Source organism: Folsomia candida, unplaced genomic scaffold (assembly GCF_002217175.1).
Source record: "Folsomia candida strain VU population unplaced genomic scaffold, ASM221717v1 Fcan01_Sc007, whole genome shotgun sequence".
NCBI lineage: Eukaryota > Metazoa > Arthropoda > Collembola > Entomobryomorpha > Isotomidae > Folsomia > Folsomia candida.
The window spans coordinates 6,973,881-6,988,660 of record NW_019091199.1 but is presented as its reverse complement, the minus strand read 5'-3'; the positions used below and the strand labels follow the sequence as shown (position 1 = coordinate 6,988,660).

Below are 14,780 nucleotides of genomic sequence, written 5' to 3'. Positions count from 1 at the left end.
TGATAGAACATTGGAAGAAAATTTGTCGACTTTATATATTTTATTATTAAGCAACACTTTTAAATAACTAAATTAGCTATCTATATGTAGTATAAAGAAATCTTGCTACAATTACATATTATTCTTACTTTAGAAAACTGTATAATTAACCTGTACAGAAAAGTTAGTTATAATTAAGTTAATTATTAATTGGTATACTGTATACTTTTTACATATAAAGATTTGACAGTCGGATCTACGTACAATTGCAGTAGAAATGTTTTTGGAGTGTGGTTGATTTTCAAGATTTCATATAATTTATATTGGGTTTTTTTAGGTACTCATGCAATCGTATATTTACAGGAAAGCTAGTAGATTACAAAATTATGAAAACTGTTCAATTCAAATTAGTATGTTGAATCAGACTTGATATGGATTTTAAGTTAGTTAGGATACAATTTTTAGCAAGTTTTTAATTACACTATGTAATTTGGAGACAAGAAGATTTTCACGAATTTCATTTTAAAGTACTTCTTGAGCAAGTTATTCCTATTTAAATACATAATATTTTAATTTTGGCTCAAAATGGAATTCAGTATTTCGATTCGGTTTCTTTCTAGTTTGAGCACTTTGGTAGACGTAGAGATTAAAGTAAGGTAGGGTTTATATATGTAGAAGACTTCATTAATATACTTAATAATCCTATGTAATTAATGATTAATAATTAGCAGGTATATTAGTACTGACTCATTCGCGAAATTATTAAAGCCAAACTTAACCCTAAAAACACAAACACTGGTAACTCATAAATTACGAAAGTAGTGTGAAAATTGTAGTAGGAATTTGCTTTTAAATTACACACACGCCTATAAACTTAATAATCAGTAAACATTTTAGTAACGTTTTACATTTAGTTGTACAATTTGCATCGACAAGCAAAGTCTTGAAGTTTAGGATTTCTTTTTTTTGTATAAATATTTCATTTCGACAATAAATTATAAAATAATAATACCAAATATTGCATCAAAATGAACAAAGTGTGCCGTAAAGCACTGGTCAATAACTCATTATATTACTATTATACACTTTTTGATAAGCCATTATCAGATTGGAGGAGAAAATAGTAGTTTTATATTATATTATTATTGGGAATCTCCCTTATTAGCTTGTCTCGTAATAAGGGCTCGGGCCAAGTCTTTCTTCAAGTCGGCATTTTTTCGCTGATCCGACAAGGAATTGACTGATCTTAACCCGTTCACAATGTCGCGAGTTTTCCCAAAGTAGATTTCATTAAGGGTGGATCGAATCTTATTTTCCATGTCTTCCACCATTTTACCAATGTTTGCAATATGGGGGGAGGTTTCACTTATGGGTGAATCTTGTTCCATTTGCCGAGTAAGGCTTCCACCAAGGTTCATCGTTCCGGAACCTGATAGAAAAATACACTTGAATCTTGATTACTTAAGTCAAATCGCCACAAGAACCTTCGTCAAAGTATTTTATACCTGGTTTACTAGTTTGTAACCAAAGCATGGCAGTTGACGTCAATTTGTAATGGGCAGAACGACCCGTGGATTTTTCAACTACTTCGACGACATGAATAGAGTCCCAACACTACAATTCCACGAACATTACTATTAGTACATCGTAATCAAGACACAATGATAATAGCGTACCCCTTTAATCTTCTTGGATCCATCGCCAGCCTTTTTTATTAGTATCACACCTAACAAAATTTAATTTTGTTAGCCAAAACTGAATCGTGTCGTGTTATATTTATTTCATGTATGAAGTTACCAGCAAATCCATGCTCCAAATCCCAAAGGTACACCGAAGACACGCCTGTAAAATTATGCACAAATTTTAGCAATGCTACAAACTCGTAAATTAATTAAAACATTTTCTTAATACCTCCTTCGAAATACATTTCACGATATTGTTCAAACGCAGCATTTGCGTCAACTTCTAACTTCCGTAGTCTCTCGGTGGGCATAGCTGGGGCATATGAGTCGTCTTCCAAAGGGGGATCATAAGTATTAGACCATGGAGATCTAAAAAATTAGTATAACGATTAAAGTATAGTTCATCAAACTATTAATGTCATTAACTATTAGTCACCTGTAGGAATCACCATCTCGATTGTAATCGCAGAGCAGGTAGTCTTTCCCCAATAATTTATCTCGTGCGATTTTAAGAGGTTGGTCAACAGAAGATAAGAGGTCTTCGCAAAGGTCAGGCACCAGATCTATCAGGTCACTCAAATTCTTTTCTATTTGCTGAGGTGGCAATCGCCGCATCAAATCAAGGGCGCAGTCCAACTGTTGCTCTGTCTATAATTAGAGTTGATTTAAAAAATTGAAACATATTGAAAAGTAAAAGCATGAAATCAAATCTTATAATTTAGAAACTTACCATTTTTATGTCTTTTAAAAAGTACGTGAGAATATTATATCATATATTGCTCTTCTACTAATTTGTGTTGCCCTTTCCACTCTTGGAAATGGACTTGTCCAGTATAGTAACCTAAATTTGAAATTTAAACAATTAAACTATTAATTACAGAATGTCAAATGTGTAAATTACAAATTGCAAGCAAAATATTCATACAACTTTTTAACAAATTAGCAACACAGTAAACAAACAGCACACTTTAAATTAGCTTAACACCCAAGCACACAACAAGAACATCACTTATCACAAACATTAACAAAAACGAGTTAAATTTCTTTAAAAAATTACCTGTAAAATTTCCTCCTAAAAATTACAAACTTTGGTAAATATTTGTTTTATCCCGTCCACACAAAAAGTAGCCGGCTTTCTTCCAATCTTGTTACCAAATCGAACACTTATTGCATATCGGAATAATATCCTCTGGTAAGGAAACACTCTTAATTAGCGATTAATTAATTAGCACTGGGCAGAAACAAAAGTTTGACAGTGTTGTAAATGGGTAGGGTCAGCCAATACTGCTGCTGTTAAATGCCAGTAACGAAAATAATACTTTGACAACTATTATGATCTCACTTCCGTCGTCGAGTTTAAGCTTTCGCACCGCAAACCCCCTTTTAGTTCGGCCAGATTTCACAAAAAGTGCAAAGATGACTCCGCTGTCGATGTTCGTCTTTGTTCAATACTCGTTTTCGCGATTTTTGCGAGATTTATTTTTTTTGCTAAATGTTCAAAACCTGATCAAATTATCAATTCAATTTAATTTTACGACCAAATTATCTATCTGATAATAATATTCTGGTTTTAGAAAAATTAGAATTTGTATAATATTCTGGTTTTATAAAAAATAGAATTTGCATAATATTCCGTGGTGTATTTTTTCTATGTTTGAACAGTAAATCTCTTTTTTTAATTCACAATGCTTTATCGCATTTAAAGAAATGTACATGCGATTTATGTGCCATTTTTTATTAGACTTTTATAAAAAAATTATATGGATGTTGAATTATTTATTTTCATGCTCGGTGAAATTTTCTTTAAACTTATCCATTTATTTATTTTATGAATTACCATCATATAATAACCAATTCTACAATAACACTGACTTAATTAATGAAAGCTACATAATTGCAATTAAAATATAGTATATATGTACATATTTACAGTAATAATAATCTGCACAGGTATAAATGTATAATAATAACAGAAAAATAAATGGATAGTTAAGGCAAGATGAATATTATAAATATGATTTATGGCAGAGATACATCTTTAATGTAAAAAAAAGCTGTCTAAAGTGTCCAAAATGTTTTCTTTTGGTACAAATAGATAGCGACCACGACCCAGAGGGACGTCCCCCAAAGGGATTCGATCAGTCGGGCGAAATGTGTCCTCATCGGGCCATAAACTGTAAATGCATAGTTATTCAATTGTTGAATGTTCAAGTAAATCCTCGCAGTTAAATTTTAATTAATTACCGTAATGCCAGGGGAGCATGCTGTTTGCGACGCTATGTCCAACATAGAGGAGGATAGAATTCATCCCCGGTTCGAAAAAGGGTGACCCCGACCACCACCGCTTAATGTCGATGACAAAGTAGAGGAAGGCGAGGAGGAGGAGGGCGAAGCAATTGGTGACCAGGACAAAGGATAGCGACCTATCGTTAAATAGTTACTTATTAATTAAAATTTAATTTATTTAATTATAAATTAAATACCCACCATAAATTCTTGTTTAGTGGAATCCATCCCCCAGTTTGCTTGCAGCCGCATAAAAGTGTACCCAGCGCTCCGGTGACAACTGCCCATGCCCCCCAACGCTTCAAACGGGACGATGCTCTCGGATAGACCAACATTGTGACACCGGTTTGAACGCCCAGCCAGACTTGGAAGATGGACGTGAGCATGCCAAGAAGTCCTTCGGGGTCGTAAGCTTCACTTTTGTAGGTCCCAATGGTGGTTGGCCATTGGTAAATGTGTCGTTTTTGGATAACTTCCTTATCAATGTAGCCAGCCGCGCCGCCAATGCAGTGTGGTCCGATGGTTTGGTAAGGTTCGTAAAAGTAGTCGTGAAGTCCGCCCGGTCCCAGATAACCGCTAAACGTGATTAACACAGTTTTTAATTAAGGTTAATCTTTTCCTTTAATTAGAATTTCTGTATTTTTTAAATAAAATTACGTCGGGCATCCGGGAACTTCCAAGAAAAATGTGAGCATGCAATGAGTGAGGACAAGAAGGAGGACGAGGATCCAGGCGATCCAGATTATCTGAACGTCTTGAAGAACAGCTCTAATTTTACTCTGAAGAAAAAATGATAATGGTCAGCTCTACCAATGTATTTATCAAAGTTGTGATGATTTTTTAAGGTCATCGCTATTACCGCTTCAGGTTTCGTGATGTTCACCGTCATGCAGAATAACACAAGGGTACAGCAGACAAAATAGCATATTCCAAACCTGGCAGATTTTCATTTTATGAATACATAGGTATTTGACATACGCAAAAGTCTACGTAAAAAAGAAAGTGAAAGTCCTTTCACCTCTGTAAAACTCCAGGAATGCGCATAGTATTGATGTCAACAGGTCCCCATAAGGATCCAAGAAGTATTCCAATCAAAATGAGTTTGCATGAACGGATAAAAATCCTCTTGAAAATAGTCCACCTGGAATTTCCACGTTTTACTTGTGACTTGATTGACACCTATACAAATTAATATGCATGAAGTAAATACGTCCATAAATATATGCACAAATTATACTAATTTTAAACCCCGAACTTAAATTACCGGAATGCAAACTCCCATGATCCACAGGAACCTTTTAATTAATTAAAAAAACAGGAAGTTGACATTTCCATCAACCAATCACTGGGAAAATCCGAGAACGTGCCTTGCCATAAAAAAAACAACTTACCAAGGGAAAACCAAGTCGGCGATGTAAAGTCCTTTAGTAAAAAAAAAGGAAAGCATTTAGCACTATAAATCCTCTCTATAAACGACAATAATGTCCTCACCATCCCACGTCGCATGTCCAAAGAAGTAGTATCCGGCCCCACCGTCATTCACGAAAATCATGACCAAAATACACATCCTATTGATTAAAATTTAAGAGAAAAAAATTAACATTGGTAACATTTTTTAATTCATGAAAGGAAGAGGCATCCATTATAAATACATCGGTATTCGATTTTTAAAATAGGATTGATCAGACACACACAACCAAGTCAAAGTCAAAGCAATTCCCATTTCGCTTGATTTTATCGCATCTCTTTAATTTCAAAACAATGATCTCATCATGCATATCATTGTCGAGGGGATGAAAGGAAAACGAATGAAACAGAAAGTTTGGCAAGAACAAATAAAAATAAAAATCTCACTCTTGTAATTAGAGCAACTTATAAATTTCATTGGCCCAACTTTGATTTCGTTTCGCAGTCTATTCTATCTAATTAAAGCAACACTTGGTGCAATCATAAATTCGCAGCTACAAATACATATGTAAAAAGCATCATCGATATGTGGATTGGATGATTGACTGGCTACTTTTTTTTACACCCACCCACCTTCCCAACCAACCAGTTGGCTTGGAATAATTAAATTTTGCATGATACCGATAACCACGTAATCCTTCATTATTCTGTCGTGTAATGTTATCAAAAGAAATGCAAATCCAAATGGTAATGAATTTAGGAATTTAATCTATCAATCAAGTACACATAGTGCAGAGTTGAACCCACGACCATCAACCAAATTAACAAAAGTCTACTACAGATATTATAAGGTCAATATGAAGGCCACGCGGCTTTACAAGTCTTCTACGTGATCGAGATTACTACAATAAAACTTTGCAAGTATGTATGCAACTTTTGTCCTACACAACAATTTATATTCGTGACTCTTGCAGTTTCAAATGTGTCGACAAATGTATAAATGAGCTGCAAATAACATGACAATTAACAAGGCGTGCTTAATCTGAATGAATGATGGGAACGAAATCAAAATCATAAGTACATAACACATTTGGTCCCTGCAACAATTGGATTGTGTCGACTAGCGATCCATTATTGAATGAGTTGATTACATATCCATATTTTTTTTTGCTACTGTCACTCCATCCAAAATGTATTTGGTTCGACCTTTGCAGCATTAATAATAATAATCCTTTGACTTTGACTGCTGTCAATACACCGATGTGTAAAACAATGCGACTTACGACATGATTTCGTAAGTTGTAGGATCATTAAATATTCGAGAAATTAATCATGACCGCAAATATGTAAGGTTAAAACGTACCCTCTGAACGTATCGAGTGATCTCAATCTCTTTTGCTGTCTGGAGGGTTGGCTTTGTGGCTGATTTTGACTCGCATGATTGTTATTATTATTATTATTATTAATGGGGCCAGTATTAGTTGATGATGAAGTCGAGTTGTTGCTGATGGTGGGATTAATTGGCATCCTGACGGCAGGGTTGGCCTCGATGGACGAAGACATCCCCTGCTGCTGGTGGGGTTTTCCATATGTGGTCACCGTCGTGGAGGTCGGGGTGGAGGAAATTGCTGATGAAAAAAAATCGATTAGAATTAGGGTACATATTGGTTTTACTTTTATGGGTGCTGGAGAATTTTGCTTGAAATCGTTAATTTGAAAGGATTGTTAAAAATTTGCAAAGTTGCAATTTCATTACACAAACATTTCGCTAATGGTTTTCAGTGTAGGTAGAACAACATTTATGTAAAAGTGCCAATTCATCCTTTCACTTTAGTGTTGTTTTTATGATTAAACTCGTAGTCGTAACTTTTATTTGTATGAACGAAGGAACTGTGAATGAATTGGCTCGGGTAAACAAAATAAGGAATGACTTTTGCTTCTTTAACTTTTGTTGGCGTCACGGCTGAGTTCCCTTTACAGCTTTTGCTTGCAGCTTGCAAAACTAATTTAGATTACTTTATACATAGTCGGAAACACTCAAGTGTCAATGACATATAGCTTTATTACTTTTGTAAATTTCAACTTAGCAATTTTTGATTTATTTTACCGAAAAGCCAGATAAATTTCAATTCAAAAACAATTTTTAGTCTTAAAAATTTCCTCCTCCTGCGTCAATGCCACGCTAAAGACGAGGCGGCCACTCCTTGATGGAATTACGCACAGATTCCAGGGACATTTTGTGGCATTCCGGGGTCAGAAATTTTTTCCAAGCCTCGGCACTTCTACGGGGCTTAGAACACACCTTTGCCCCTAACTTTGACCATTTTTCATATTCCGGTGGTTCAAATCCATCAAGGATGATGACCAATTCTGATTGGAGATAAAGACAGGAATTTCTTTTTTTAGCTACGCTTGGGTCATTTTTTGCACTATAAATTCGTGCTGAGTCCTGGTAAGAGGTTCCATCGATTCCATTGAATTGGGTCTGACTTAGGGGATGTACCACGGACTCAAAAACATATTTTAAGAAATTTTATTCCCCCACCTCCCCCCAGTTTTCAGCAAAATGTAGAGAAATTACCCCAATTATCTCCCACCTGCCAAAATCATCAAAAAACCTGGAAAATGTGACTTTCTGACCTTTTGTCTATATCGGGGGATGTCTTTGATCAATTTTGCGTAGATTAGGACAACTCGCTTGTTAAACGATTTTTCCGATGTGAAAATCTCCTCATTCGTAAAAAGAATCCTGCTCCCTTTTTTGGAGCGTACCGCTTGAGGTGACTCCTGCATTTATTTAATCTGGCTTTCCTTTCGGGTACGATCAGGATGTGGCAAGTACCACATTTCAAAGCCTTAAGCCTATGCTTCAATTTGAGCACTCATTGGATAATTTTCATCGACACTGTCAGCCGTGAGCCCGGTTTCCGTTGGAATTCCGTGAATTTCTTTGGATTCCAGGCTTGAGAGGCTAAACGATGGGTGTGGTCCTTGGAGGCTTTCAAAAAATTCTTCTTCGACTGTTCTTAGTCAGTCTGGTCCTCATGAACGTTTCTATAGTCCATCGGGCTAAATTAAAGTGCAACCTTGACTTTTTCAGCACATGTCAAATTCACTGTTTTTCTTCGATTTTTTTTGTGAAAAACTATCGCCGCCCGCTTCTCTTCAATTTCCTATATATTTATCCAGATGTTCAAAAATTGCAAAGTCTATAGTGAATCATAATGTAAATCGCATGGCGAATCTAATGCACTTATCAGATTTTTATTTTGCAGCGTAGTTTTTTAGCAATCAGCTGTTGACACTTGAGTGTTCCCGACTATGTAGAATTCCAGTCAAAAATTCTAAAGTCTTACTTAACACGATTTTCTTCTGAGAAAATGACTAAATTGCTTTCAATATCACAGAAAAATATACCAGCCAACCACAAATATTTCGCTGGTCTCAATTTCTATTCAAATAGCAAATACATAATTACGTCTTCCTGCCTGCCAGAAGGTAAATAGTAGATATTTAAGGCAGGTGTGAAAAATGAAAGTGATTAAGCAATTGTAAATACTCTCCTTAATGACTGACTGACCCAGATCATTTTCATATCTAAATACAAATTGAAATATGTACGTAACTTACTCGAAATGGACACTTCCGTCGTGGCCGTGGGACTGTATGACGCTTCAGGGGCGACTCCAACCGGGGCATAGTTCGGATTATATCCGTACACGCCATTGTTCCCGTAATGTGGATTCGTGCCCACGCTGACGCCAGACCCTGAAGCGGTGGAGAGTCGTCTAACCCCATTTGGATTGGAGGACGACGACGCCGACGTGATTCCATAGATTTGTTGCTGACTACTACTGCTCGGATGTGGTGTCGTCGTTACGATGACATTTTCACCACCACCTGCTCCTCCCCCGCCCGCTGGGTTGTTGTCTACCGAGGAAGACGACGTTTTCGACGACGAACCGGACGAGGATGACTTGAACCATAGCTTTAGTCGAGTGTGACCCGTGCTCACGAGGAGGAACAAGAGTCCGAAGATCAAGTAGAATAAAAAGGCGAGAAGAAGAGCTGAAAAAAAATCAATAAGGATTTCAGTACAAAAATATTTTAAATAAATTCATTTTCCACAACAATCATTTCTTTGAGGAGGCCGAGGCACGTGCTGAAAATGAGTTCCTGTCTAGCCAAAAAATTGAATATGAGAAGATATGCTGATGCCACCGTGACTAATTCCATTAGAGATAAAATATCCCGTGAAATCAACCAAGTATAAAAAACTTTCCATTTGTTGGCAAAAAATGCAAGAAATTTATTATGTATACGGCGGATGCTGTTCTTTGTTTTTCGCACGATCATCATCACCACCACTATCGATCGATCTACCCACCGTATAAATAAATATTCTGCCATCATGAAGCCTCTTTATCTTGGTGTCGGTCGGTCGGTGTAATATTCCGTCGAGTTTCGAATTTCAAGTCAAAGGTCATTACAGAATAATTAATCATATCGTCGCGACACGACTCGAGAGATAAAGTAGAAGCCGCGCAGAATCGACACACGCACCTGCTTCCTAACCATTTACCACCATCGATATCGATTGTTTCTCAAGTTTCGAATCGTTTTGTTTTGTCCGTGTAAGTAAGTAACTGGCGTCTCTTTGTTGTGCAAAGGAGACGGCTGAGCTGAATATTATTTTTTTCTATTGTTTTTCTCGTTTCCTCATCCTCGTTCTCTTCTCATTTATTAATTTTAAACACTGACGACTTACGTGCGGAACACGCCCAGCGAGATGAAAATCACTTAAGACAATGTATTATATTATGCCACGGGGCTGATAAATAACTACACATAAACTGTGGTCGGTGTGTGGTGGATTTCAATTGACACCAACAAACCAAGTCTTCCTTTTGCCAGACTTGACTTGATGGGGTTAGTTAATCTCAAGTAGTTATCTTGCAGGTAAGAGAAAAAAAAATACGGCAAAAGTGTGGTCATTCCTAAATATCGTAGGAAGAGACTGACTAACTTATTATTTGAGTGAAACGTGTCGAAATAAAAATAAAGCCATTTACATAACGAAAATCGCTCTCTCGACAAGAGTGAGGAACACGGTTTTTACGACCACCTCATAAAATACGGAGTGGATTGGATGGATTCGAATAAATCTTATTCTTTCGAATAAGAGGCATGATGATTTAAAGAAGTGGGAATAATATTATTGAAATGTAATACCACGATTTGATCACTTATTTATTACCGAGAAGAAGAAGGAGGAAGATAAAAAATTAACACTACTTTCTTGTCGTATAAGATCATTTATTATTTCATTTCATTTCAAAAATGATTTACTGGCTGCTCATTATGCACGGATTTGAAACCGACTTTGTCAAAGGTTAGGATTGTGACGGGACACGAGAGGATATAAAAAAGAAAAAATATTTAGTGTCGCATCCATTTAATAAATCTTATTATTAAGGCGAAAAAGTAGGTCGCGAAGAAATATATTTTTATGTAAGTTGAGCCCGTCCGTTGTTTGTTGCTAAATAATAATTTGTTGATTCTTTCTGTGATTCATTTGAAAATGATAAATAATAATGTCGTTATTATCACTTCGTGTTGTTAACTCGAGTCGAGGATTGGGCACTAATTTAATCTTTGCTGGTGCTAATTCAGTTATTTGCTTGCACGAACGCTGAAGGGTACAGAAAGTTAATGATGACGAGATCATACTTGTCTCGAATTAGCGATAACACACTTTAATTTGATCAAATGGGTGCAAATGAGTTGATTAGATGGAGTTTTTTTTGGGGTGAAAATATTTTGTCTGAATATTTTTTTTGAGATACATATTTCTGTCATTGGATTTCTAAATCCTTGGCCGAATCTCAACATGTAGAATAAAATAAAATAAAAGAAGATGATGGACATGGAATGCTAAATTTTATGTCTATCACTTCATTCCTGACAACAATGGCTGGGGGCAGTTTACAAAATTTTCAAGGTACGTACATATGCCCATCAAATAATTGGATTTGAACATGGATTCAAATAATGCAAGGCAAGACGTACGGATAATATTCCGAGTTCTATAAATGTATAAATATGTTCAAGAAGTTCTCCATCCAAGTCCGGATTCGATTCGAATCGTCAAAAGATAATGTATTGCATCGCATAAATAATAAAAGTCAAGATTTCTCAGCATGATCCCCCCACTTTATTCATGCTGGTTATAAGTTATACATATTTGTTGTTGTGATGTGATTGTGCATTCACTTTCTTCTTCTGTCTTCCTCCTAATTTTTATTGTTATTCTTATGACAGGAAAATTCTTGACCAAGGCTTTAAAAAAACCTACCAATTCGTGAATATGCACCACACACTGACACGCACACATACATATATTTTATTTAAGTGGACTAAAGTAAATGGAAAGTTGTGATGTGGTTGGTGATCTTAAAATGTCAATCTACCCACAATTGTATGTGCACCGTGCAAAATAACGGAATTATTTAGTCGTGGTCGTCAATATTAATTGCATGCGAGCAAAAATGGAGAGATGCATAAAAGTCATTAATTAATGGTTAAATTATGTACTTACGATAGTAAATGTTAACGGGATCCAACGCAGTTTCCACGCGGCATTCCGGATTTCGTTGCGATCCCCCGAGGTGGATATTGTACACGCCGAATTCTCCAAAATTTTGGTCAATATCACAAAATTTGTAGCTGCATGGGAGGAAATTTGATGAGAACAAATTTGCGATTTGAGACCTTATTAAAAACATTTATGTACCTACCTATCATTTCCCGACTCTTTGACATAAGTTTCACCATCTCCTCTCGTTCGGAAGCGATATTTCATGGGAAATTTTGTACTAACGATAAAATTATAAGGCTCGCTGAAATTCAGTGCTGTCTTCTTTTCGAAGGGGCACTGCAAAAAAAAGAGAAAATAAATCATGACATGTCCCTATTTGTGGTGTGGACATGAAATAACTCACTTTATGACAGTCTGACGACAATTCGTAGACCCATAAAGCTGTCCCCTCGACGAGTGAGGTGACATTTATCCAGGCCTGGTCCAGACCTAATTGGGAGATGTTGAAACCTCTGAAATCCGCTATGCCGGGGTCCTCGATCCAAGACATGGTTCAGTTCACGTCCGAAATGTGTGTATAATCACGGGATCAAGATTTATGACCACACACTGGTCTGCTGGTCACTAATGAGTCCGATAGCGTGACACTCAAACCACCAAACTATATAAATAAATATCTCACTGGAGAAAGTTCACGGTCGGACTAATCACCTTACTTATCTGGTGGAAGGAATTGTATAATTTTTGGATAACCATACTTGGTAATTGTTCTCTCAAACTGTTACAGAATTTTCAGTCCTGGTTTCACTGTACAGTAATTACATATTTAGTTAAGTTCAGTGTCAGTCAATCCCCACATTATCTCGAAACACTCAAAATTAAACAACACCGTGTTTTTACAGTAGTAACAAAACATTGCTGACAATGTCAGTCAGTAGTCGACCTTCTGATCTGATAATGACTGACAACGAGTTTTATTTTGTCCTGGGTTTTGTATGCATACACAAAAATTAGTGCATTTTGCAACCAGATTGCAAATGGTGATTTAATAATCAGTCCAGCCGAGAAGATAAGAGACCCTCTTCAACCCGACGCTTATTATTTATTAGTCTGTAACTGGACTGGACGAGCGATGATGATATTTCAGTAGCGAAAAAACTGCACGACATCACGACACCACGATATCCAATTATCATGGAAAGTGTCACATTACTTTCCATTCGTGCTTTAAGAGCAGAAAAAAAGTATAAAAATGTAATAATGCAAATGCACAAGTTCCACTCTGATTAGCTTCACAATGAAAGAACAAATGCGTCTCTCTTATAAAACACGTCTCAAATTTCCCCCATGACAGACCAGACTTTGTTCTTTGTGTGAGACTGATGCACTACTGACTCACAAAATGAGAATGTGAATCTTGCCTATGAAAAGGAAGATGGAATGGAATGGATGGATGGATGAAAACACCATCCGTGTATTATTACGTGGGGACGAAGAACCTGTAAGTAATGTGCATCTTCGTCTCAATTTGGTGGTTCTTAGTTAGTGATCCTGATCTCCATTACTGGCTTTTTAGCCTTCATCTCATCTCATCTCATCATAATCTTCTCTTCAACTAACTAAACTCGAGTAGCTTCTTGGCTCTCCTCGCACAACAAGTAAAAGTTTTATGTAAAAGGTGACTTGGGCTGATTTGATTTCCGTTGATTATAATAAAACGTTGCGCTTTGCTTTTCATTTCATACGACGGGACGGCTGCAAATTTACGATACATACACAGAATAATTTAATTGTGTCAAGTTTAATAAGAAAAGTGAAGGATATTCTGTACAATAAACCGGAATTTACTTACAGAAGAAGAATTGTATGCACAATTGTTGACACTCGTGTTCCGAGGTGTTTAGTGGAATTGGTTTTGCGTGGAAACAACAGCATTTCTGCATAAATTTTTGTAAATAAAAGTTGACTTTTTGCTAATTAGATTGAACCTCCACCATTAACCTACTAGCGACCTTTTGCGCACATTAAGTGGCGAGAGATAATTAATTTTAATTCACTCTGCTACTCACCAACTAAACCAACCCTTTTACCAGGAAAGCCTAATATGCATGTGTACAAAGGTAGTCGTTATTTATTGCTTATATGGAATGCAGATCTTCTTTTACTTACTTTGAGGATACTTATTTCCGAGTGGTTTTTGAAGTAGGGGCTGAAAAATGAATTGCAACTAGACTGACACACCTTACAGATATTCGCAATTTCGACTTATGTATAATCCAATTTGATGCCGGGGTTGCAGAGGAATTTGGTATTTTTTTCAAAGATTTTTCTACAGGGCGATTTGATCGATGATGATGATGATGATACAGTAGTTTGATTCGTAATTGTAATTGTGTCATGTATGCAATCGTGTAAACGTTGAAATGATGATGATAAGTTAGTCGAGAAATGAAATGTGTGGTGATCATGAAAAATAAAATCCAGGCCATTCGCAGAAGCAGACGTGTAATAATAAGGAGTTAGTATTACAAATGACAGAGTAAAAGTTAAAAAGATGCACCTGTGCATGTCATGTTTTTTTGGGCTTCTGTTTTTCAATTTTTTTTACCTCATATTCAACCAGAATTATGATACGGATGGACATTTGAAGGAAAAAAAGTTGGTGTTAAAAATGCAATCGTGATTTGATACGAGACGCCTTCTTATGAATACTAAGAGAGAAATCGGAATGAATAGTTAACCACGCTGTTAGAAATGTGGTATTGATTTCTCGGTATTAAAATTGTTACCGATTGGTATTAAAATTATGCCGGTCCGTTTGCTACGGA

At 36.2% G+C, this 14,780-nt stretch overlaps 2 protein-coding genes across 2 annotated transcripts; both read right to left on the bottom strand.

The window, feature by feature from the left end:
- Positions 1 to 27: 27 nt before the first annotated feature.
- LOC110852304 (F-actin-capping protein subunit beta) lies at positions 28 to 2,997 on the bottom strand. Its single transcript, XM_022100339.2, has 8 exons — positions 2,719 to 2,997; positions 2,392 to 2,502; positions 2,098 to 2,309; positions 1,891 to 2,030; positions 1,777 to 1,821; positions 1,656 to 1,705; positions 1,485 to 1,593; positions 28 to 1,408 (listed from the first exon to the last, which is right to left on the bottom strand). The coding sequence occupies exons 2-8, from the start codon at positions 2,392 to 2,394 to the stop codon at positions 1,122 to 1,124; spliced, it is 846 nt and encodes a 281-aa protein (XP_021956031.1). The 5' UTR covers positions 2,395 to 2,502; positions 2,719 to 2,997; the 3' UTR covers positions 28 to 1,121.
- Positions 2,998 to 3,458: 461 nt separating this feature from the next.
- Positions 3,459 to 13,346, bottom strand: LOC110851771 (heparan-alpha-glucosaminide N-acetyltransferase). Its single transcript, XM_022099665.2, has 14 exons — positions 12,356 to 13,346; positions 12,152 to 12,288; positions 11,953 to 12,080; positions 8,985 to 9,422; positions 6,718 to 6,982; positions 5,439 to 5,515; positions 5,339 to 5,369; positions 5,212 to 5,242; positions 4,966 to 5,126; positions 4,807 to 4,882; positions 4,605 to 4,726; positions 4,149 to 4,523; positions 3,906 to 4,084; positions 3,459 to 3,835 (listed from the first exon to the last, which is right to left on the bottom strand). The coding sequence occupies exons 1-14, from the start codon at positions 12,500 to 12,502 to the stop codon at positions 3,720 to 3,722; spliced, it is 2,283 nt and encodes a 760-aa protein (XP_021955357.1). The 5' UTR covers positions 12,503 to 13,346; the 3' UTR covers positions 3,459 to 3,719.
- Positions 13,347 to 14,780: the final 1,434 nt, after the last annotated feature.

Coding starts and splice junctions, on each gene's coding strand:
- LOC110852304 (XM_022100339.2), bottom strand. Junction 2,031..2,097: donor CGAGATGGTGATTCCTACAG/GTGACTAATAGT, acceptor CTAATTTTTTAG/ATCTCCATGGTCTAATACTT. Junction 1,706..1,776: donor TTTGGAGCATGGATTTGCTG/GTAACTTCATAC, acceptor AAATTTTGTTAG/GTGTGATACTAATAAAAAAG.
- LOC110851771 (XM_022099665.2), bottom strand. CDS start 12,502: ATGTCTTGGATCGAGGACCCCGGCATAGCGGATTTCAGAGGTTTCAAC. Junction 5,516..6,717: donor TCACTCGATACGTTCAGAGG/GTACGTTTTAAC, acceptor TTTAATCAATAG/GATGTGTATTTTGGTCATGA. Junction 4,085..4,148: donor CCACTAAACAAGAATTTATG/GTGGGTATTTAA, acceptor ATTTAACGATAG/GTCGCTATCCTTTGTCCTGG.